At 34.4% G+C, this 26,614-nt stretch overlaps 1 protein-coding gene across 13 annotated transcripts in view; it reads left to right on the forward strand.

The window, feature by feature from the left end:
- The window catches only part of ADGRL3 (adhesion G protein-coupled receptor L3), a 761,150-nt gene that overhangs the window by 458,143 nt on the left and 276,393 nt on the right, over nt 1-26,614 (forward strand). For 11 of the 13 annotated variants that reach the window (XM_045834530.1, XM_045834518.1, XM_045834519.1 and 8 more), the window contains one exon: nt 24,871-24,885. The exons of the other annotated variants lie outside the window; for them this stretch is intronic. In XM_045834530.1, coding sequence (XP_045690486.1) covers nt 24,871-24,885 — 15 coding nt within the window. The remainder of the gene's footprint in view (nt 1-24,870; nt 24,886-26,614) is intronic. 13 annotated transcript variants of the gene reach the window in all.

The following is a 26,614-nucleotide window of genomic DNA, read 5'->3' on the forward strand; positions in this document are numbered from 1 at the left end:
CCAGAAGTGATTTTAAAAGGGCACTAAAATATAATGTAATAAGCATTTTATAATGATGAAAAAACAGGATAAGAGTAAATTGAATATCAAATATACTCCAAAGGAATATAGAAAGTTTGCTGAAAGGCTTAAATCAGATTTTGGATTATTTTTTAAAACTTACTTTTTGTAGAATGTGAAATAGGAGATTTAAAAGAGTGAACAGAGAAAGCTCATTAGGATTTTTGTTTCTAACCTTGTATATTAGTTATTTTTGCTCTTATCTGTTAACTGAATTTTCAGTGGTTCCCAAACAAATAACGATCACTCACAGAAATATATTCAACTATATGAAAGTAAGTAATGTTCAATGTATTGAATTTTAGAATAAAATATTCTATTTCATTCATTCAAGAACTACTTGAAAAATACTCAACTTGAAAGTATTGTGGAAAAATCATGCTTACAAGAAGTTATATTCTGATAAGAAAGTTCAGATATGCGCTGAGATAATAAGAACATATATATGTGTTACATATATATATTTTATGTGTTAGATAAGATATTATAGGAGTTCTGAAAAGAAATCACTTGAGAAAATGATGAATATTTGAGAGTCTAACATGAGATAATCTATGAAAATGCATACAAATAAATTCACAAATACTGTGTCATTTATTTCACAAATATTATGGAAAGTAATAGAGTATATAGATATAAAGATTGTTTCTGAATTCAAGTGCATATGGTTTATTGGAAGAAATAATTACATAAAAACTCTAGTACTAGACATAGTCCCATAAGTACCACAACATGGGAATGTGTAAGAAGAAATTTAATTCAACTACAGAACCTAAGTAGATTTTACATTAGAGAGCAGTAGAAATTGAGATAGCAAGTTTTGATAGAAGAAAAAAATTTCCTTTGTTGGTTTGAAAGAAGACAAGAGTATTGCTAGAACAATTTCAGAAAATACTATTGCCTATTGCATTTAGATTCTTAGAAAATAGTAGGCAGGCAAATGAATTAGCAGATGAACACCACAGTCTAGATGTTGAGCAGTTCCAGCAGACCTATGGCGCTGATTATGGTGATGGGAAGAGATAAGAGGGGGTAAGGTGGTGAAGAAAACTTGACAGAAAGAGCAAATACTTGAATGCAGTAAAAATTCAGTAATGGGTTTAGCCATGATCATTGTATATGTGCTGATTTTCTATTTCTATTTGAAATAGAAAAACCAAGGCATGTTGTTTTATAAAGTTGTGTGATGCAGTGTTAGAAGTTAGCCTTAAACGCCATGAGGTGCTGGTGAAATATACAGGGGTCAACAGTGTTGATGGCCTGGGGTCAGGGAAAGGTTGGGCTGGGAAAGAAGAATAATGGCTGTGAAGTGTTTGAGTCATTTTATCTGCAACCTAATTTAACTCTCCAAACTTATTGAGCAAGTATTACTTAAACCCACCATTGTATAGCTAATAAGTAGAGACCTGAGGTTTGATATCCTTCAGAGTTATTATACCTGTTTCACATGCTGCCATTGAGGAAGGAATGAAACATTTGAGAATTATTTGTATGGAGGTACAATTAAAAGTTTGAGAATGGTGAGAATATCTGAAAATAACTAAGCAAAGGGTAAAGAACAAAAATTTAGTGAAGTTGCAGGTCTGGAGAAGAAAAACAAGCTAAAGATGTATGCAGAGAAGGTATGTACAAGTTGAAAGCAGCTCAACCAAAATCTAGGAAAGAATCTAACATCACACAAACTAGGGAAAAAAACTTTAAAGAAAAAGAAGCACATTCACTTATGGAATTTTTAGCCACTCAGTATATTTGGTGGGGAAGTAAAAGATTCCATTTATTGTCAAGTACATTTGTAAGACACGAAATATTGGGTTAGCCACTAAGTTCATTTATTACAGTAAGATGGCTCTAGTAATGCTTGTCTTTAACTTCATTCAATTCAATTTTGTTAGCTTATTTTGACAGCTGTCATATATATCTGTGCATTTAAAAAAATCAAAGTTGGTGAATTTATGTGTAGCCATTTTAACATTGAAAATGGAAGAAAATACACAATATTTTCATCATATTATGCACTATTATTTAAAGAAAGCTAAAAATGCAACTGAAAGGCAAAAAAGGATTAGTGCAGTGTGTGGAGAAGGTGCTGTGGCTAATCAAACATGTCAAAAGTGGTTTGCTTGAAAAGTTTCATGCTGGAGATTTCTCACTGGATGATCCTCCATGGTTGGGTAGACCAGCTGAAGCTGATAGAGATCAAATCGAGATATTAATTGAGAACAATCAACGTTATACCATGTGGGAGACAGCCGACATTCTCAAAATACCCAAATCAATAAAGTTAGTGGTAAAAATGAAAAATGTGCCTTTTTTTTTTGCAGAAACTGTACCAATGTTTAGGCCAGTCTAATAATAAGCTGCCAATGCTGCCTTCCCGCCCACCAATCTTCTAGAATCACAGCATACATTAGCATGTTAAGGTACCGGGAATTAATTAAAACAGGGTATTAACTTCATGTTAGCTTAGGCATCATCTTTGTTTATTTTTTAACCTAGAAAATACAGATTTGAACATATTTTTAACAACATAACCATATTTAGAGATAGGATGAAGAGTCTGATAAAAGGCTCCTCACATTACCAGTATCTGAGGAATGTTAATGTAACATTAACAGTGTGGAGATAAAAGAAAAGTTTAAATCTGAGCATAAAAATTGGAGTAAAAAATGAAGGAAAGTCATGAAACGGACTGACAATTGTGGCTTTACAGAATGAGAATGAAATGGAAAGACCACTAGATTAGTGTCTGTGTGTGTCAGAATTACCCTAGAGTCAGAATGGGTACCAGGCTGACCATAGATGCACCACAGGGGATGGTAGGAACACCAGGCCCTGAATTATTGCTTCTTGCAAATTACTCCAGTCTTTTTTTTTTTTTCACGGTTTCCAGATACCACCCCTGTCTTGTATCAATCTTTGGACTAGTCCTCCTTGATGATGTTGTACTGAGAATATGTTGCTCAGAAATGGAAACAGCACTCCCATTTTCTTCTCCTAGGCACTGTGTGGTTTATCTCTTTTGGTAGCACTATCAAAAGAGGTCATATTGTCTTGTTTCCTTTGAATTTTGGTCAATTTATCTGGTTTAGGTAATTTTTTTTTTAATTCTTCAAGCAACTGTACATTTGCACAGGAGTAGAACACCTTTTAGAGGTTATTTTATAAGTTTAGCATTTGCGTTGTCGCTCCCTTACTTCCAACCCTTTATTCCTGCCTGGCCTTTAAAGACTGCAGATCCTCATTCAGACTTCTTTTTCATTAGAGCCCCTAGCTTTGTGGGAATGGTAGAGTTTATTCTCATGCCTTTCATAATGACAGAGATTTGCTGAATGTCACCACAAATCATTGTCTGACTGAACCTTACCTGGAAATCTCTTTGGGTACAGTTATTACCTGTGTTCAGCTCGTTGGGTACAGCTCTGAGTCCACTTCAATGGATCATCACTATTGTTTTTATTTCTACAATCTCTCCACTTATATACCAACTTATATACCAACATAAACTTTGTAAAACCATATGGAGTCCAGTAAAATCTTTACTCCTGCATTTCCTGGTTTTCTACCTATAAAGAAAGTGATAGTAATTTGATGTAATATGTGATTCTGTTTTCATGTCTAGGTGATTAGTGGTCATCTCTTCATTCATTCTAGAATCTTGCTGGTGCCCTAACCTAGTATCACTAATATGTTTCCCCAAACATATGTGTTCTCCCTTTTGACAAACAACATTTGCCTATATATTTTCCCCCACAAGGTTTCTTTGTGTTTTATTCTTTATTTGTGAATTCGTATATCATAGTGACTTTGCATTCTGGAGTAATTTCCTCAAATTCTTTGCACCTCAGTTTCTGTATCAGTAATGTGGGAATCACTGCAGTATCTACCTTATAAAACTGTTGTGGGAATTAAAAGGATTTAAATCTTAGACTATATCTTACACAGAGTAAAAGCTCAATAAATCTTCGTTGTTATCTTTTCATTACCCTAGTCTTGACTAAGAAGTATGATCCATTTACAACCTTAGTGAGAAAGTGCTTTGGGGAACTATAAATTGTTGATAAATACAGAAGTGTGTTTTTTTCCGTTACTAAGCTTGAGAAGCAAAAACATTATGCTGCAAACTTAGTATTTAATTATTTTTACATAAACAACTTGTGGGAGATATCTATCTAGTTAAAAATATTCATTAATGGAGGGTTCTGTTTATTCATTCAACATCTGAAAATAGCTTTCTGAATTTGAAGTTAAAATTCCCAGTATCGGAAAGATAGAGTATGGTTTTAGGAAAAGTGGACCAATTTGTAAAAGATGTAGACATAAAGACTGTTATCTCTATTGTTAGGGAAACGGAATTAGGACGGTCTTGCTGGGCAGTGACTCAGAGAGGCAGGTGACAGAGACAGTGGCGCTAAAAAAAGAGCCAACTGCCACCACTACACCCCCTCCTCCACCAGGCTGCGTGATGCTCCTTTATGATATATCTCTGCTGTTTCTCTGCTTTGATGTCTATTTTAACTACTTCCCTTTTTACATAAAAAGGGTTTGTTTAGAGGCCCAAATGGAGAAAAGATGAAGAATAGGATCTGTGTTCTAGAAGGTGGTCAGTTGTCAGTATGGGCTCAGAATCACTTAATTCAATTATGTTGAGCAGGATACTCTGTCTCTGGGGTAGTACCTGTGCTCTCTAGAAGACCTAATGTATAACAGTCTTTCAAATCTAATTAACAGTGCCTCATGGAACAACCCTGTTACTGCTGAAGGATTTTAATGGGGGACATAAAAATTATAATCGCTAAAGAACTCCATTTGCCCAGGCTTTGTTATTTGATATCACAGGAAATCTAAGATTGACTGAAAAAATGTATTGTGGTCTCTCCACTTACCAATAAGTAAGCATTTCCATGGAATGCATCCTTTTATGTTGAGTATTAATACCATCAAAGAAAGGTAAAATACAGAGTCAGAGTTTTGAGTTAAAAAATTAATATTTGTTATCTTTTTAATGTATTAATATTTCTGTCTATTCAACTAATTTTATAGGTGTGTGTTTGACTTTGATTTCCTTAAGGTTGTGTTAGTTTAATTCTTTCAAGCATGTGAACATTTTTAGTTTTCTAATCAGAACCTAGCAATACTTTTCAGCACATGTACATGCACTAAGAATATTTTTAAACAAATGATGAATAATGAAAAGAAATGAAAGCCCCAGAGTTTCATGTACTTATCTCTGTTCATGTGTATCCCAGCATGTCCTCTGTGGTGTGCAAGATCATCCACTGCTCAGAGACCCCCTGACGATAGGCCCATATGTGCTAGCAAACCTGAGGCAAGCCTGAAAGGACCCCATTACAAGCATTGCAGAGGGCTTACCTCACCCTGCCACTGCTTGTGTTAATTTATTTCAGACTCAGTGTGGGTCATCCCATCTCACTTTTATTCTTTCCTTTCCTTTGTGGCTATACTGTGTGATTTAACTAAAGGTCCTTCAGAATGCTGCCTTCAATTTACCTGTAGTTTAGACTTTCCCTTCGGAAATTCAAGTTTCATGGGTCATTTGGCAGAGGTATTGGATTATTTCCAAACTTGCCATGTCCTTTTTGTTTAGCACTGATGACACTTTCATGCTTATTCCTGAAAAATACCATGTGAATTTACACTGGCGCTGGAAGAAAGTGGTCGCCGTGCCAACTGTAAGTGTCATTTGGGATGCAGGGAGATTTAGAACTGTAATAAATCGTCTTATTCTAAGTAAAGTATCAAAGCCATAAATCTTACCTTTCAAATTCCTTTCCTTAATTGTAGTTACTGGGTACTTTTTCTTTTTTTTCTATGTCATTAGCAAGAAAGCTTTGAAGACTGTTAATGTTTTTAAAGGTACTGTTTTTTACTAATTTACGGGTTGTTTAAAATCTTAAGGTCTTTGATGCTTTTTTAATGAAAAAATTTTAAGTTGGTAATTTAGAATTTCTTAGACCTATTTTTTTAAAAGTAGGAATAGGACACCTCTGTAAAATTCCAAGAAGCACATGATGCTTTCTACTTATATTTTTATAAAAAATTGATCACAGTTAACTATTACCTATTTAATTCTAAACAATTCTTAAACTTTCTGTTTAAGACCCACTTTACCCAGAGAACCTTTTATAAAGAGTCAATGATCTTGATATTATACCCTTGTCTGACTACTGTGCCTGCCTTTTAAATTTAGCCCATTATTTTTGCTCAGTTGATATTTAAAATGGTATTTTATTTTACATTTAAATGTTGCCTAATTGGCCCATGGATTTAATTTTCAATGAGCACAACTCATGTCTTTAGTAAAATCATAAAACTATGAAAGCAAAGAAAGGCTCTTTCCTTGTTTTGTGTTTAGAATTGGTCTTCCTTTTATGTGAGTCATTTTGCATAAAATAACAAAAACAACAGCAGCAACAATACCTAGGAATTGCCAAGTGTTTCCTCTGTGCCAGACCCTGTTTAAGGTTCACAATGTAAAATAAAGAATTCACAATAAATCAGAGAGGTGTGGACTTTTATTATACTTTGATTTAACAAGGAAACTGAATCATAGAAAGATTCTGTAACCCACCCAATGAAACATAGCTACACAGTAACGAAGCCAGAATTTGAACCCATTTGAAAATAAATGACTTAAAAGTCTTCTCTCAACCACTACAATACTCTGACCCCTCAAAATACCACCCAATGAGATACTTGTTTAATAAATTATTTTTAAATAGATCTATCTGAATTCTGCCAATAACGGTTAGTTTAAACTTTATTAACGATTACGATCAAATTTGGTGTATTCAGGAGCGTTAATACTTGGGCTAGGGGATTAAACTGCATGATAGTATAGGGCTTAAGTAGGTAAATCTATCTAATTTCCTGGGTTATTGGTTAAGTCCCATTGAACTGTACCAGTGTGTGGGCATGCCATGATCTAGATAACGCTTATTTAAAGAAGCATGTTTTTTATCATAGCCAACTTGACTTTACTATGACTAAAGCTTTGAAATGATTACCATAGAAAACAATGTTTTTTAAAACTGCAATTATTTAATGGAAGTCACTCTATGGTTGTTTGAAAATGTGGGAGGTTTCTTCATCTTATCCAAATACGTAGACTCTGTCCTTAAAAGTAATTCTGAAGGCAGTGCCTGGGTGGTAGGTTTGTCCCAGGCTTTGGAGGCAAAGCCTGTATGAAGTTTATATTTCTATATTTATAAAGGAAAGTTTACTAATGACTTTGTTATTTGGAAACTGTAAGTGATTTTTATAGAAAAGCTGAGTCACTCTTGGGACTTGGGCATTGATCCAGTCTTGATATTTAAAATATTCTTAAACTTACACAGGGGAGGTTCTGGCCTTCAGGGTTCTCTCTTCACGATGCCCCTGCACTCTCCTGACACCCCTCCCTGCAGGATCCCAGACTCCTCCCCGCTGGAGCCATTGCCTCATGTTGTGGATGAGAGATCCGCTGATTCTTTTGCTCCAGTGTCAGGCCAACAGGACCACAGCTCGTTGAATTTCTGAATTCCTAAATAGGATTTTGAAAGGATGACAGATGACTCTTGAACAATGTGGGTTTTAGGGGGCACCAAATCCCTGTGCAGTTGAAAATTCCCATATACCGGTACGTAGTTTTTGATCTCCAAAAAACTTAGCTACCAATAGCTTACCAATGACATAGTGTGTTAACACATATTTTCTATGTTTTATGTATTATATTCTGAGTTCTTATAATAAAGTAAGCTGGAGAAAACAAAATTTTATTAAAATTATAAGAACTCTTTCTTATAGGCATTTATAGCAGTCACTAAAAATTTGCATATACATGGACCTGAACAGTTTAGTTGTGTGTTGTCCAAGGGTCAACTGTACACTGAGTAACGGTATTCTAGGTGATGCTTAGAACATCCATCAGGGGCCCTGAATTTGTATGTTTACATGTACATATTTAAAACATACCTGACTACTACCAGATTCTTGCCAGTTCTGTTGAATGAATTAAATTTCACTCACAAATCCAACATTATTTATTCACTTATTTTGTTGCCCTCTCAACATAACTATTTACTGACCTGCTATACTTATATATACTTGTCAAGAAAAGGTCATACATTTCAAATAAATATAACTGATTTGTTTTGTGTTCATATTGTTTTCATTTTTTTTTGTTGATGTTTGCATGTTTGAGGGGTTTCAGCGTTGTCAGTACTTTGAGTTATCACACCCCACATGTTACCTCATGACTCCACACGATTTACTGTTCCACCCAGGAGATGCTTCTAATTAGACACATAACTTTTTGAATATAGCTTCCTCTTACATCAGTGGTTGATTTTTATCACAAAATACATGTTGTAGCACCACTGTCAGTATTCACAGGAAATGCAAACACATATGATTTGTGAAAGTTTCACCAGGAGAATATATTTCATTGCACTCCTTATAAATGATATTTACTTTGCAATGTTGAGTGACCATATGAAAAGAATATGCAATGATTGCTGGAGCTTCTTTCTGTCTTTTCTGTCCATTGCTGAGGTTAGGATGTAGCTGGCAACAGCAGATGCTATGAACCTAACAGTGCTACTTCGAAACATATTGTTTAGAGATTTTGCTATAACAGTGCAATTGTAGAATGAATACATGCCACTGTTTCAGTCACTCAGAATACACTGACTTTGAATAGTCAATGAAAAACATTTCTAGAGATTTCTGGGGATCATTGTAAAAAAATATTCTGTTTTACATTTGCATTCCACTTCTATACTCTGTTATATCCACGAACAACAGTATTAGGATATTTTTTTAGCATATAGATTTTGGAATGTTACACATCTGGATTGAAAACCCAAGTTTGCCCTGACTGACGTAGCTCAGTGGATTGAGCGCGAGCTGGGAACCAAAGTGTCCCAGGTTCGATTCCCAGCCAGGGTACATGCCTGGGTTGCAGGCTATAACCCCCAGCAACTGCACATTGATGTTTCTGTCTCTATCTCCCTCCCTTCCCTCTCTAAAAATAAATAAATAAAATCTTTTAAAAAATTAAAGATCATTTATGTTAAAAAAAATAAGTTTTTCCATTGTGAGCTGTGTGTCCTTAGACCCATAGTCAGCAGTCACTTTGCTGAGCCTCTGATGTCTCATCTTACAAATGAAGGTAATCACTAGATGAATAAATGAGAAGTTGTGAAATATTAAACTCATTGCCAAGTATACAGAAATCATTCACACAGAATTTAAAAATTAAACTATGTAATTCACTACCATATATCCAAATTCCCAGAAGATTTTACTTATGGTTATAGAAGGGGAAAACATTATTTTTCCTTCTACCTTCCTATTTTCTATAGATCAGGCCCTGGACATTGGAATGACAAAAGACATTAACAAGTAGAACTCATGAAAATTTAATATAGATTCTTTGTAACACAGGAGAAGAAATGAAGATCCAATGAAATGGTTAAACCTGAGTATTTTTATTCTAAGTTTGATGTGGAGTAGAAAGTTGGGGAAAACCATGATAGGACAAAGGGTAGGAGTCAAGGGTAGTAAATTGAGAAAAACTTAGGCCTGTTCTTAGATTCCTCTTAGCATCCCTCCATCTTCAGAGATGAGGATGTTCCATTCTTCAAGGGATAGGTAGGACACCTCTCAAAATAGGGTCTTTTGTCCTGCTTCAGGGAAGAAGAGGGAGGTCAAAGGGTTCTTCCTACAACTTTTTCTTTCTCACAGCCCTTCAGATTAAAATATTTAGTATTCTCCATATTTTATGGTGGTATACGCAAATCCTCTTTATGGTCCACAGTTACATAACTGATATCACTGTGTAAGCATACTTGTTACTTATTGAAATTCAAGAGATGGCTGTCATCTGCCTGGAGGCAACTGATGCCCAATTCTTCACTGTGATTTTGTTTCCTTTTGTCTCTTGATGTAGCTCTCTCTGTATACACACTTATGTTCTGTGTTTCTGCATTGAAATGTGTTATTTTAACATTAAGAATGCCATTTTGACAAAAATGATTGTCATATGCTTTCCAGATTTTCTGTCAGTTAAACCCAGGTACATATCTGACTTGCGTAACACCCATGAATGTGGAAAATGATAAGGACTTAATGTCACAGCTACTGCCAAATACCCTGCTTATTAAACAGTAATTATATGTACATGTAATGAGATGTTATCAGTATTTAAGTATGTAAGTATGTAAATATGAGTGCATATTATTATATCACCAGCTTGATTGCAGCACCTAGTTTTGTCTTAATAAACATACTGTCTTTTATATTAATTACACCAGTTTTTAATGGCCTTTTGTGCTAATTTCCTTCAATGAGAAAACATTTTGTCGCCAATTATGCTTGTATGATGAGCACTGAGTGTACTCAAATTTTTTCTGTATATTCTTCCTCTATCTAGATGTCAGTTTTTATTAATTCATCATTACGTTCATTAGGTCAATCAGTCATAAAGTGTGTATTGTATATCATGTTCATTAAAACATATCAATACATTCTTTTGCTTTTAAATCACTTATAAATATTTTAGATGGCTTGCTAATTTTATTTGTTAGATTAACTGACCCTGTTCTAGTTCTAGGTATAAATTATATTCTCAGAATATTAATATTGCAAAGGCTCATTTTCTATATGTAAGTTAGTAAATGCAAATGTATGAGGTGAAATTTCAATTCTTTGTCATCCCTTTTGTACTTTTTATCCCAGGATCATGGACTCCTTTTAACTATACTGAACAGCAGACAATTTCCTAACATACCTTTCTATGACATATGTTACTTTGTATGACATATATTGTAAAGCCAGCAAATAACATAGAAAACGGCCATTTTTTTTAGGAAGCATTATAATAGAGTCTTATGATGGAGGTCTATCTAAACACATTTTCTTATCAAAATAGGAAGGGCTATCCAAATAAGGCTAAATTTTAATGGATGTTATCACAGCATAAAATAAAGTGATAGAAAAGAATTACTACCTCTGCTGAAGCCCTACTTGTTAGCTGGGTCTCAGCTGCCTATGAACTCAAGATACCTGATCTTAGTGATTTATCTTTCTCTTTCTCCATTCCCGGGACTAACATGAGAATAGACAGGGCTGCCACAACAAATTCTATTTGTTCCCTTTCTAGGTCTTGAGCAGAATTTCTGTGGAATGTGTAAATTTTAGACTTCTAGCTACAAGGTACCTGGAAAGGGCATAACAAAAATAAGGTAGTAACATTGCAGTAATAAAAAATAAATTATTGGAGAAAGTAAAGAAAGCTGCCATGTAAAAAAACTATGAGATTAGCAATACCTTAGGCAGTATCTAAAATTGAAGTGAGTGCTAAGTAAACATAAAAGTCACTTTCATGAGACTATAGAAGTTAAAGATTAAGGTCTAGGTACTGTTTTATTTACATGTGTACACACACACCTTTACCCTCTAGGCAGATGCTGCTGGCACTCATAGAGTAGGCTCAGCTCTGACTTTACCCAGACCTGAGGTGAACTATTTCATGGGCAGTCAGGCCTACCTCACTTACCCATTTCTCACTTCAAACCACTTCTATCTGTCTTTTAATGTTCTGCCATAAGGATTTCCCCAAGGCCAGTAACTTGCTCAGCTGGACACCCTTCTGCTTGTATTCAGGGGAGTTTGTGCCAGTGAATTTGTCCTTAAACACTAAGGAAGAAGGGTCCATGCACCATTATCTCCACATTAGATTTCTCAGAGATGTGGGCAGAAGTTGGTCCTCCTTGCCAATAGTGGCATCTTCAATGATGACACATAATGTGGCTTTCCTTCCTTTTCTGCACCTTTCTTCCTGTTCCTCCATACCGCTTTCCTGAGATCACCTCCCAAATAAACTACCCACATCAAAATTATCTCACCTTCTGCTTGCTAGGTACCCCTAACTAGGACACTATACCCATAGAAATATTTGGATTATATTTGAGCAACTGAAAACGTTTGTAGGCATCATCAATCAGTGAGTGTTTAACAACTATTTTTTTAATTATTTAGTGTTACAAAAATATTGCATAGTGTTTTGTAAATCTGGTTTGACAAAATTTTAATAATCTTACCACCTCTTTTAACATTTAATATGTTATCTACCTTTGTGGAGAGCAGCTGCAATCTTATCGGTGAAATAACATTTACATGTTTGAAACAGTTGGCTGATATTACAGAAAATCTGCTCCTTTCTGGCATTGTACTGATTACTGAATTTCTTGTTAACATACTAATTGGAGTGATGTCTTACTCCAGATCCCCCAAGGCAGTCTCCCAGTTATAGCAAAGTTTTCTTCCAAAGGCACATCATTCCAAAGCAGGGTTTCCATATAGTTAGGTCACACAAGAAGTTTTTGGACACTTCACAGAAGAGTGGAATTTCATCCAATCATAGATCAATGTATTGGAGATCGTGAAAGTCAGTATTAAATGATAAGTGGGGTGTGCAAGGAAGGACACAGGTATGGGAGAATTATGTTTCATCCCAGAAGAGATGGTTAGGGAGAGAGTGTCTCTAGAAACAGCTTGTTTGTTTTCTTGGGAGGAAAGGAATTTTATGTGAAATAAACCAGTATATAAAAATGAAAGAAGGCATTCATTTATATACAGCTTTTCAGAAGTAAAATCAAGTATGTCATAAAAATTCTGACATATATCTACTGAGAGAGATATTTTGTACTTGTGGTAGGTATGTAGATAATACAGTATAGCATTTTACAGCTGTGGGCATAATCCAGTTTAATAAATATTATCATTTTTCTTCCATTGTATTGTCATGACCAAGGATAAAGCGACTGTCATACAGAATTGGGAGAGAGCAGGGTGTGTTTTCTGTGAGCATCTATTCTAAATGTTGCATGCTTGGCCAATTGGTCAGAATAGCTCTAAAGGATCAATTAATAAGTCCAACCCACTACCATTTACTCTGGGACATAAGAGACTAGAAAAAGTAAGAGTTTGTCTGTCTTCAGAGTATAAAATTCTTTTGCTCTACAGTACTGTCACGAGAACTACTGACTGTATTCGAACATTTTGTTTATTACTCAGTTAAGATCTTAATAATGTATAGGAATAAATTTTATTTTGCTTTGTTTTATTTTATTTTATTTTATAATATTTTATTTTATTTTATCCAATTGGAAATAAACTAGGTTTGTTAATGACCTGTTGTTCTGGTGATGAATTTAAGAAAGGCATCCAACTAACCTAAAATCCAAATAATTAATTTAAGCCATCTTCCTTTTCTAAGTGAAGTGAGTAGCTCAAGAAACAATAGAATCTCTTAGAATCTTAATATACCTATTATTGACCCCTTTCTAAATATTTCCAAGTGCATATCAGAATATAGATCTGGTCCTATTAAACTGCCATTTATTAAGGTTAATAATGTAGCATTGCTCTTGTGAAAAACAACTTATCTCTCTGCCTTCAAGATAAACATGTACTGATTTTAAATGGAAGTGAACTTCAGGGAATTAGACAGATTTATTGAGTTAGCTTGTAGCAAAATGAACTTGTTCCATTTCCACATACTTTTTCTAGTAGTAAAGGTTTTAATCTATTGACGCCATGGAGAAATGCTACACTTGCTATAAAATGGAGAGAGGGCACTGCTCAGTGACAGGGCCAATAATATGTGTCGTGCCTTAAACACTTTGCAAGAATTTAATGGCCCTGAATTCAAATAGGCAATGCATGGTTTACTAAGCTGAACATTCATAAAGACTGCTGATTCCTCCCAATGCTTAAACTTAACTTAGATGTTATATTGATGTGTGGGTCTCCGGCCAGCAGTGACCACGGAATGCTGCGGATGGCTCGACGATAAACATGTGAGAAAAAACACACATGCACAGAGACAAACTAGTTTCTGTGGGGAAGTAGGGACGAAATGGCCACCCCCCTAGTGGAAGCGTGCTGATTTACAGTCCATACCTGCTTTTATTGGGCTCATTTTGCATAATAATTCAGGTAAAGTACAGTACTCATTAGGGGAAGTAAGGAACCATAGAAAACAAAGAACTCTGCAGGTCTATTTTGAGTTGGGGTCAAAGAGCTGTAAGACTGAGGAACAAAATAACTTCCTCCTAAGACCCTTCTCATTCAACTGAGAGCATTCTAAACAAAGAAGGTTTCACAGTAATTTACATATTCTTTCTTAGGCCTGATCACCCGGGGAATCCGCCCTTTTCAGCACAGAGCTGCACCACCCTGTCATTGTTTCAGGCTTAGGTGGAGCACGGGAACTAAGGCAACCGAGAGACAAGGAGGTTTTCTCCCAGACGCTGAGAACTCAGGCTATGTCAAAGCTGAGGAGCGAGGGTCCATCACCCCCCCTTTTGCTGCAGCCCCCCCAAGTCCTTCTTTTGGGGGGCCTCCCAAAGTGATCGTGCCTGTCTTAGGTCGTTTCCCCCCTTGGGGAATCTTACCCGTCTTTGGCTAACTGACCAAGCTTTTTGGGGTTCAGTCATGAATAAAGCAGCAGAAGCAGCATTCCTGCCAGGGAGATAAGCTTTTGTCTCCTTGCTGGCTTATGGTTCCAAGGGCGTTCTCTTAGCCTTAGCCTAGGTGCGGGGTTCAGCTTCTGATACCAGTCAGGGCGGTTCCCAACATTATATCAAGACATATACGTTTTATAGCAGTAGAGAAAATGTGTTTGATTTCAAAAAGAAGGAAAATCCCATTCTCATAGTACTGCAACACACCAAAATTTTACTTTCTGTTCTTCCTTTCCTAAAAGAAGCGTTTGATTTTTATATTTGTTGCTAAGGAGTTATAATTTTCCATCACAAATCTCTCTTGTTCTCCAAAGTTGGTAGGCCTCCCCAGCATGGGACCTCACAATGGTCTTGTGAATCCGTATTCTCTTAACAAGAGAATTGATGTTTAGAAAAGATTTGTGAGTTAAGATGCCATTGAGGAATCTAAAAAATGTAAACTTTCCCTTAACACTCTACAGTCAAAATTTACAACTTGAGATTTTGTTCAAAATGTCATACATTTGAATCTACTTTTTAAATGTGTTGACATTTGAAATAAGTTATCAAAATGTTGTGTTACTTCGTTTCTGGGGTAAGAAAAATTGTAAATAGAAGTACCTAATTAGTATTAGTCATTCTCATTATTTTCATTCTTACTTGCTAGAGGACCATAGCATAGAGGTTCAGAGTGTAGGCAGAAGTTCAAATACCAGCTCTACTGATTGCTACTAGTATTTGCTGAATACTTTATCTATATTATTAAATACTAAATATGTGAGACCAAAAATAACATTTCAATACCATTAAGTAGAAGTGCTACAGAAACTGAAAAATATTTCTTTACAGTTGATTGTAGAATGAATATTTTGCAGAGTGGATCTATAAGTAGATAATGAGAAAAGTAATGGACTCCATGGAGAGACAAGTGTTAGTGCCTCAGGAGGATTTTATGTGCCTACTTAGCAGAAGTAAAAACCATCATTTTCCATTATTAAGATTTGTCTCCTCCCTTGTTCACATCATTGAACAAATCATACCACATTCATATTTGGAACCATTTCTCTGTGATCTTGAAAGCATTTCTGTGCCAACATTTAATAACCAGCAGTTACAGTAATACACTGAGTTAGCACTCGATGATGCCTGGGTGAGTGATACAGGGTTCTTTGCCTTCAAGGACCTCCAAGTATTTCTAGAAGAAAGACAGAGAGAAGGTAAAAATACCAAGTACTAAGAGAATAGTAAATGAGGCAATATAAGTGACATGTACTAGGCTATTGGCAAACTACGGCCATATGAGAAACATCCACTGGTTTGCTTTTGAACTGGCCTATTAGCTAAGAATACCTTTTATATTTTTAAGAGCTGTAAAACAAACAAGCATACAAAAACCCATATCTGTGCCACACAGCCTGTATGTGGCTCACAAAGCCTAAATTATTTACTATCCAGCCATTTGCAGAAATATTTTGCGAATCCCTAAACTAGAACATTGTTTAAAAAAAACTCTCCCATGAACTATGTTAAAATTACACAGTTATTCAATATAGATAGTAAATAAAGTAGTGTTCATGAAAAAATAACTTAGAGCCAAAAGATAGAGTTTGGTTTAACCAGGAAATAAGAGGCGTGAGGAGTTCTAACCATGCCAACCATGAGAGCCAGGGTTGAGGAATGACTTTGGGTGTGGAATGTGGAATATGTACCACAAAAATGAATAAACCATTGTGAAGAATATAGTCAGCATATAGGGTTAGTAAGGCACAAAATCACAAGAATACTACAAGAATACACTTTTGGAAAGCTATAATAATGCATTTAAAATCTGGAATTTATTTAGATGAATTTATGTTTGCATCCTAATTTTATGTAAGACCAAAAAACTAAATGAGTAAGGATCTTGTGAATTCTGAAATTATAATTGTATTTGTTTTTGTTTGTAGTTATAGAAATCATATATGTATCATTAACCAGATCATTATGAAATAAAAGTATGTTTTGCTCTTTGGCTAGTGTTAATCTAGTCTCAAGTGGTTTGGAGTATTTGGAAGACTTCTACCAAGTGGCAGAGTATGTGGTAGCTCCTCAGATTCCTGATCTGTTCCTCAGAAGGTTGGGGGTTTTATCCCTTACTTAATGCCTCTTTACATTTTGTTGTCCCAGTTTTTGTACCAAGTGATCATAAGAAAAACCCTTTAATTGTGAGATTAATTCACAAGATTTGAAGAGCTCTGGCAAAGGCTAAAAGAACAATGTTTAGCCAGAAGTAGAGTAATGATTTCTTTCAGCTTCTAGTTTATCTCATCAGTAAAATTAGGATAGTCATTCTGGTTCTCAAAATATATAAAATTGAGTGAATCAAAAAATTATCACATATTTATTTGTTTTTAATTCTGTCCAGCTGAATTAATGATTTGTGGTTAATATCTTAATTCTCTAGCTTCATTTTTTTTATTTGTAAAATATCAGCTGGAACTCAATGATACCTAAAATATATTTCAGTGCCCAAACCCCAGGCATATCAATTATATTTATTAAATATCTGGGATTAGATGTAGATTCATTTTGAATGTCTAATTTGTTGCATATCCAGAGCTGGGTATATAGAATCTAGTTATATTCATAGTCAAGTAACTATACATTTCTCAGGAACAAATGGACAACATTTTGTGAAGAAGCTTCATTTTAGTCAAACTGTTTTGTGTTTCTAACTTCAGTTTCTCTTAACAATTCCCCATCTCTGTCATTCACATCTATTCTTGTCTGTTTTTAATCTATTTATACAGGTTTCTTTGAAAGATTTTGAAAATAGCTTATGTTGCTAAATAAGTATACTGAAAAGCACAAATTCTTAGATTGTAAACATCCCCAAGACAGAGCTCAGTTCTTCCTCTGTAGCATGCTCATAATAGTACCATCAAATCCATGGAGTTTCTTCGAGGATTAAATAAAATAATGCACAGGTAGATTGTTCACATAGTACATGTTCAGTAACTCTTCAGTACTGTGGTTTATTATTGTCTCTGTACTCACAGCTCTGAGGGTCTTGCACATAAGAAATGAAATCAACAGCATATATATATATATATATATATGCATATGTATGCATATATATGTATATACACACACATATACTTATCCACTCTGAAGGACTTTCCCTCTGCATTTTGTTTAGCAAGTATAAATGCTGCACAGTTGTTGCATATTGATGAAACTGAGTATGAAAAGTACATATTTAAATGAAATGTAATGTTGACTTTAATTTTTACCAACAATAACTTTGAAAAATTATTAGTTTTACTAGAGCTGTTACCAACAGATCCTCAAAAGATTCTACTAATAGCACCATTTTCTTTGAAAAGACTAAATTGTTTGAAAGATTTTACAGATCCATCAATGGATGGAAAATTTTAATACAAAATAAAAAGCGATCTCAGTTTCTGCAGCATCTATAGATACCAAATTTTTTGTTTGTTTGTTTGTGCTTTTAATTTTTATTCATTTATTTATTTTCACTTACTTTATTGTTGTTCAATTACAGTTGTCTGCATTTTCTTCCCACTCCTACCTCCACTCTAGCCAAACCCACCTCTCTCCCTTGTTTCCACCCTCTCCCCCGGTTTTGTCCATAGGTCCTTTATAGTAGTCCCTGAAAACCCTTCTCCCCACTGTCCCCTCCCCCACCCTCTCTGGCTATTGTTAGATTGTTCTTAATTTCAATGACTCTGATTCTATTTTGTTTTCTTTTTTCTTTTGTTGATTATGTTCCAGTTAAAGGTGAAATCATATGGTATTTGTCCCTCACTGCCTGACTTATTTCACTTAGCATGATGCTCTCCAGTTCCATCCATGCTGTTGCAAAGGGTAAAGGCTCCTTCTTTCTCTCTGCCTGGTAGAATTCCACTTTGTAAATGTACCATAGTTTTCTGACCTACTCATTTGCTGATGGGCACTTAGGTTGCTACCAGCACTTGGCTATTATAAATTGTGCTGCTATGAACATTGGGGTGCATAGGTTCTTTTGGATTGGTGTTTCAGATCTCTTAGGGTATAATTTCAGCAGCGGAATTGCTGGGACATAAGGAAGGTCTATTTTTAGTTTTCTGAGGAAATTCCAGGATCTTTTCCACAGTGGCTGCACCAGCCTGCATTCCCACCAACAGTGCACTGGGGTTCCCTCCCCCCACACCCCTACATCCTCCCCAACATTTGTTTGTTGGTTTGTTTATGTTGCCTGTTCTGACGGTGTGAGGTGGTATCTCATTGTGTTTTTAATTTGCATCTCTCTGATGGCTAGTGATGCTGAACATCTTTTCATATGTCTCTGGGGCCCTCTGTATGTCCTCCTTGGAGAAGTGTCTGTTCAAGTCTTTTGCCCATTTTTTAATTGGGTTTTTTGTCTTCCTGGAGTGGAGTCCTGTGAGTTCTTTATATATTTTGTAGATTAAACCCTTGTCCGAGGTATCATTAGCAAATATGTTTTTCCAAATAGTTGGTTCTCTTTTTGTTTTAATGCTGCTATCTTTAGCCATGCAGAAGTTTTTTAATTTGATGAGGTCACACTTGTTTATTCTTTCCATTATGTCCCTTGCTTGAGGGGACATATCCATGAAGGTGTTGCTGTGTGGCATGTCTGAGATTTTCCTGCCAATGTTTTCCTCTAAGACTTTTATGATTTTATATTTAAGTCTTTTATCCACCTTGAATTTATCTTTGTGTATGGTGTAAGTTGGTGACCGAGTTTCATTTTTTTTGCAGGTAGCTGTCCAGATCTCTCAACACCATTTGTTGAACGGGCTATTTTTACTCCATTTTATGCTTCTTCCCCCATTGTCAAATATTAATTGACTGTAGAGACTTGGGTTTATTTCTGGGCTCTCTGTTCTGTTCCACTGTTCCATGTGCCTGATTTTATGCCAGTACCAGGCCTTTTTGATTACAGTGGCCTTGTAATACAATTTGATATCAGGTATTGTTATCCCTCCTGCTTTGTTCTTCTTTCTCAAAATTACTGCAGCTATTTGGGCTCATTTATGGTTCCATATAAATTTCTGACGTGTTTGTTCTATATCTGTGAAATATGTCATGGATACTGATACTTTAATAGGGATTGCATTGAATCTATAAATTGCTTTGGGTAGTATGGCCATTTTGATGATATAGATACCGAATTTAAGTGTTGAATTTAGATTGTGGTTAGTGAAAGCATTTTATAAATTATTGACATTTTCAATTTACACACTTAAGAATGAAATTCATTAGGAGGTATTAGTTTTGGGAACACATTATGTAAAGTCAATATAATACAAGCTGCTTGAGTGGCACTTTTATTCACTGATGCACAGGTATTATTTGAAAAACATAATTTAGAAGCTGAGCCACAGTGATTACCCCTGTCTTTCATCAAATAAAGGATTAGCACTTTATTTACTGAAAAAAGACAGATGCCTGTCAGAGTTTTAGATATGCCATATACAAAAAATAATAATGAACTCCACACTTTTTATCTCTATTTATTGAAGTGCTTCTGTATTTCTTGGTGGAACTGAAATGGATAAGAGAGAACTTTCTATTTCAGAACAGTAGGAATTAATAGGACATGAGGCATTTGACATAAGTTCTTTTTGGGCAATAAGAAATATCCTGTTTCCTTGGCAAATAAATGAATAACTCATTTTTAAATATTATTTTACCTTCTCCAGAGGGATGCATTGTGTCACTAGTCTCAGGGTTGATAACACTGGAAAGTATTATGTTCAGTCCCCTTTTGTGGAAATCCCACAGTGCAATTCATCATCGCATGGAGGCATGAGAAATATTAATTGAATGTTTTCTCTGTGCTGGGCACTGGAGATGCAATAATGAGTAAGATCAAAACATGGATTTGAATTCCAACCCTACCACTTACGAACATAAGAGCTATGCATCTTTGCACCTGTTACCTCACATGAAAAATAAAGATAATGAGAATATCTACCTCATAAAGTTGCTGTAAGATAATTAAGTAGTATTGCAGGCAAAACTTTAAAGCAATATGTGGCAATGTGATACATGCTCAATGGATGTTCTTATAACAGACACAGGGAGATTCCTTTTATGTTGCTCATCTCCTCTAAAGTATGCTCTTATGTGGATTTGGTGACTGGGAGGAAATGAAGAGCAGAATGCAACAGTGTTTCATTGGGTTGACACATTGTGAGAACCAGTGGATGATGCTCTGCCACCTAGCAGGGTGTTGATCTTGGTTCTTTCACCTTTTCAGTTTTGGTAGCTCATCTCTGCTCCATATATAATAAATACAACAGCACAGGGTTGTTTAAAGAATTAAAGCAAAGGATTCATGTGAAGACATTTTTTTAAATTATAAACTGCTATACAAGTATAAACTATTATTGTGAGCTTTTGATTATCCACTTATGGATGACTTCATCCGTGGTTGATTTACCAGTAAATTTTCATGCAAGACTGATTTTTTTATTTATATAACTACTAGTTTGCCTTCTGTCATTTCCCTAGCTGCCCAGGGGCCCTGCAATGAGAATACCCAAATATATTTTAATAGTCTAAGCCAATGTAAAAGAACATGCTTCTGTTTAAAATACTGCTATATTTCAGTGAAAAAAAAATGCTTGTTTATAAATTATTTCATATCATAGCCATCTTGTGTTCCCAATAATTAGCTTTTCACTTTTATATTACGGAAATATAAGTTATCATTGGATTGTAACACTTTCCATTTCAAACATTTAAATTGTAGATAGAAAATATGTAGTATGGCTTACAGTTTAAAAGGAAGTTTAAGCTATAGTAGAATTACATACAATTTCATAGGTCTTAGTTATAACACTAAGAAATTTTGGCACACACCAATTTTATTTGACTCTAATCCTCAGTGCAATTTGAAAATGCATGGCAATGTATGCATATGCTCCCTCATCCATACTTTTTCTAATTAAAGAATGCAATCGAAAGGTATTACATATGGTGCAGGAATGGGAAGAACTAATAACATCTTATTTTCTAAACAGTAACATGACTATATATTACATCTGTTTTATGAACTGTTGGGAAATGAAGGGAAATTGCAGGAGTCTTTTTCTTTCCTATTTCTTCCTTTTATACAGAGTAAAATTACCCTTAGTTTGAATTTGTCATTTATTCTAACCACAGGATATAGCTTATGATGTTAAGTTTAACAAAGGACAACAACGAAATCGCTTTAAGGAAACTTATGAATGTATTTGCAGAGGCTGAATGGGCAATAAAAATAGTTTGGGGATTAAAAGTGAAGAGAGAAAAAGAGAAACTAGTTCCAAAGAGGTTTGGAAATGAATGATGACAGTTACAATGTTAGAAGTCAGAATATTGGACCAGACAAAAAGACAAGAGGTCTTGAAGAAAGCCTAACACAACTGACATCATACAATTCATTTATTTATTATCTTAATACAGAGAGGAGAGAAGGAAGTATTTTTGAACTACATAGTTAGGTCATTTCAGGTTCTTTTATAGCAACACGTTTTTCTTGCCAAACTAACCCCCAAATCCATCTATACATTTTTCTTCATTTCCTTTTTTCCCTCCACTTTTATTTATGTTTAATGAGTTGTAGATACAAACTGCTCATTCATTTTACTTCCTTCCTTGACCGTTGAAATATTTAAAGATATTATGCAGATTATGCATTGAACATATGATTTGATATAGTAAATCCAGATTCTGTTTTACCACTTTTTTCTTTTTACTACATGCTTAAAATATCAAGGAGGATTAATCATCTTTATTTGAATTATGTATTAATTCAGTAGCTGTTTACTGAGAATTTATTATGTGCCAGGCACTGAGGTTGTAAACGATAGAGTGGTAATCATGTTTCTTGTACCCGTGCAAACCGTGTTTGTTTGTCTGTTTTCAGGGAAAGGAAGCTTCTAGAATTAGATGATAGACAAATGACTGGCTAATCCTAAATGTAACTAAGCGTTTTAATGACAAACTCTGTTTGCCTTGTCAGTTTTTGTTATGAGAATATGATTTGTGTGCGCTTGTTTCAATTTAAATTATGGGATTGTTTTACTTCCATCTTGAAAATAGCAAATGCATGATAAATGAGCTACAACCAGTCATGACATAGGCAAGACCGTAATAATTTTTTCCAAAGAACTGCCAAGTAAATTTTAATTTTGAGTAACCAGCAAATAACAGAGGCAAGCTTTACTTATGGTAGAGCTTATGTCAATATTTCTGAAATTAGGTCAGGACCAAAGAATTAAAAGCAAATGTTTAGCTAATGACAATTAAGAAAACAGAGGTGAAAGGTCTTTGAAAAATAAAAAGGAGTCCATTAAAGTATAACACAGTATTTACTGACCATAATACCTTAACAATACCTTCTACCACATATTCTATTTTCTTCATTAAGTATTTCTGGAAGAGAGAAATACCAGTCACCAAGAAGTTAGGATATTTGCTTTTAAGTATAAGAGCAACTAAGAATTTTATTTGAAATAAGACTAAAGTTGCATGAGCATACATTTAACATTTCAGAATATAAATACCTTCCTTTATAATTCTCAAATAAGATATCTATTTAGAGCTATTTCAAAGAATAAAATCAGTTCTAGAAATTTTTTTGTGGGCTAGTCTTTGAAAATGTCAATATCAGTATGATTTTCCACTCCTAGCTTCTATATCATAATGAGCCTCAAGTCCAAGCCTTTGAAACTATTGATTAAATAATTGTCTAAGGCTCTTAGTTATGCTTCCAGTTGTCAGTATGAACCCAAGTTTGTTAGTATTCCAGTCATAGCATGAAGTGTATTTCTTAGGTAAAAATTTCCCTTACAGTCAGAAAACCCTGCAGTTAGTAAAGATTAATTGAGGATGATGATAAATTATAACAGTAGAATAGTGTTTTAAGAGTCCTAGAAATATTTACTGTTAAAAATGAGTTTTGTATATTAGTGAGATAAGGAGTCTAAAAAACATAAACCCATTTTTAACTTGTTAAGCATAACTTGATATATAAGAATATGATTAAGCTTTCAAAAAATCAATGAAGAGAAGTAAGTGTAATTTTGACAATAATTGAGGCCATGAGCTTAGGTCAAAGCATAAAAACCTCACCCAAATATAATACACAGAACAATATTTCTCCCTTGTTTTGAAACTTTCCTAGAACTTTAAATGTATTTGTCATGCATAATATCTCAGTTTATTCCTTCCTCTGAAATTATCTTTGATTTATATAACTTCAAATCTGTGCTTTTTAATTTTTAAGTTTGTAATATGGGCTCATTCTTCCCTAACTTTTTTCCTCTCTTTTTCATTGCTTTCTTTTTTTTTTTCCTTGTGATCTAGGAAAATTGTCCATGATGAGGAAAATATTTATAGGATTATAAAGTTACTACTTGATGAGTTTTGTGAATATGTTACAGTTTCCCAGAATTTTCCCTGACTCGTATAGATCAGTACCTGAAATATAATAATGGATTCTAATTTGAAAGATATGTAACCATGTTTGAGGATCTCAATTTATTCTTACATGAGTGTTGAAAAACTCAGTTAAAATTTTCAGGAAAGGGCAGAGCAGTGACTTATTATTTATATCATACTTCTAATACAGTTTTTTCTGAAAGGCAGTATTTTTCCACTATATTATAAAATATCGATGAGTGGGAGGAAGAGAGTTTCTTCAATAGGATTCTAAATCCATTTTTCATGGTGAGAGCATTCCCTGTTAATGGGTAGCCTCATGAGCTGCATTTCTCACAAAACTGACAAGCTATGGAAAATCTTAGGCCTTAGGAAATGACTGAGTCCTTTCTTCTGAAGAGATTCATTTCTGAGATGGATAAAATGTGATACTATTATAATGAATAGTATTATAAACTTTAGTACTTCAAAAATGAGACTAGTTAAACAATTTAAAAGTTTTCTGTGTATATTACTGAGATGCCTTTAAAATGGAAATATTGGTGTTCTTACTATGAATATTGTATTTCCAATTAATAGAGCTGAAAAAAGATATATTTATTTAATCTTAGATTGATTAATTTTTGCCTTATTTTTTCCAAGTTTGTACTGTATTTTCAAGCTTATAATATGATTGTCTTTAAAAAATAATTTTTCTAGAGGAATGGGTTTGTAAAAACACATATAATGTTCAATAAAGCAAGTATGAGTGAAATAAATTATTTACTTTCAGTTTGGAAGAGGTGATTAAAAAGTGCTTGGCCAATACCGTACCATTAATCTATTCTCTTTTCTCCTTTCTCTCTCTTTACTTCTCTCTCTCCAATAGAAGTGGAACAAAAAGGTAATTAAATACCTTTCATAAATTATATACTATTTATCTATTTATAGGCTAAGTTATTTAACAGTTTAACATTTAGTTAAATTAATTTCGTTATTAATTCTCATCTATTTATGAAAATTTATTTACTGCTTCTGCTGCTCAGCTTCACTGTAATTTGTTGTCCTGACCAGTGCTGGTTTGATTCTTTTATCCCAAAACAGTTTAATAGTGTGAAATTTTCAACTGTGTATTCTATTCCTCTTTATTTTTAAATAAGTAGTTAGAAATCCAGTAGATGGTGATGGATAGTGAATGCTTCAGATTTGTTTTTTTTTTTTCTATTCTAATTTGCCATAGCTCTGGTGTGCCTTCCCCTGTTTCTTTATTTTTTAACTATTAAGGGGAAGGAGAGGTGGTTTTCTTGAAATACCTTAAAATAAACTAGTTTAGTATCCAAGAGCTGACTATTAACTAACAAAATTTACATACAATTTTTACAACAATCCTACCCATCCTTTATAATTATAGCCATCATACTAAAAACCTTGAGAAATTATTCTAATCAGTTTTATTATTGAGTATAAATTGAAAATGGCTCTTGATCCTTGCTATGTAAGAGTTTGATAGTCAACTTTTCCCCCAAACTTTTCATTTCTCCTAAAGTAAAACTTTGGGCACTTTAATAATGTACTTTCCTTTTTAATAACCTCCAAATCCTAGCTGAGTTTTTTTTTAGGCTGTTTCTATTGTATCTAGGCATATGGTTTCTGTTAGAGCTAATGACTAATATCAAGAAAATAATACCTTTTTTCATTAATCATTAAAATGCAGGTAAACATCCAAGTTCCTTGTGAATCTCTAATTCCTCCACCCAGTATACTTACTATCATTTCAAACATACTAGTAGACTGCATGATTATGTTTCAGTGTGTTTGCTTTGCAAAAATAGCAGAGCAGTGTTTCCCACAGCAGGTTCAGAAGAATACTCCACTACTAAGAGGCTCTGTAGAAAGGGTCAAAAGTAGTTGGCAAAATGTGCTCATGCTTTGGAGATTCATTAATGTACCTAAGCTATTGGGATCTCCTCCACTGTTCTATTTAACACAATATGGGTTTATATGTGGCTAAGGATCCTCTTTTTTTCTTTCTGTGTAACATGTAGCTATACTGCTAGAAACAGGTGCCTCAAGGACCACCCTTTGGGAAACATTGCTTTATAGCCCCTTCATTACAGATCAATCAGCCAAGCTTTCCTACAACCACTGACCCAATGTGCTACTGAGTCATACTAAAAATCAACTGTACCAGATAATTCTTGCCCATTTCAGTCTGAAGTATGAGCAGCAAAATATTATAGCAAGTAATCTTGTTTTTTAATGCTCTTCTCATGTAACAGTAAAAGGTACATGTTTTTAAGTTCCAATACTACTGTATTTAACAGGACATTTTTAACTGATTAAAATCTAGATCTGGGGTTCTTCTCTGTAACCTTTCACCTTTTCTTCTTTCCTTCTTCCTTCTTTTCTTTCTCTTCCTTTCTCCTTTGCCTTCCAGTATTCATCCATCACTCATTTTAATTGTGTGGGTTGCATGCTCTGTGTGTGCTGTAGCAGCTTGAAGAGCTTTTTTGCTAGAAGATTCAGTGGCTTGTTTGCAGAGTTTTTCTTCCTTTGTTCTTATATTTAATTAGCATTAGATTTCTACATATTTCCTAATGATAAGTATTGAATAGCTAATCTCATCAGAGTGA

This window comes from Phyllostomus hastatus, unplaced genomic scaffold (assembly GCF_019186645.2).
Source record: "Phyllostomus hastatus isolate PE091 unplaced genomic scaffold, TTU_PhHast_1.1 phas_contig_196, whole genome shotgun sequence".
Lineage (NCBI taxonomy): Eukaryota > Metazoa > Chordata > Mammalia > Chiroptera > Phyllostomidae > Phyllostomus > Phyllostomus hastatus.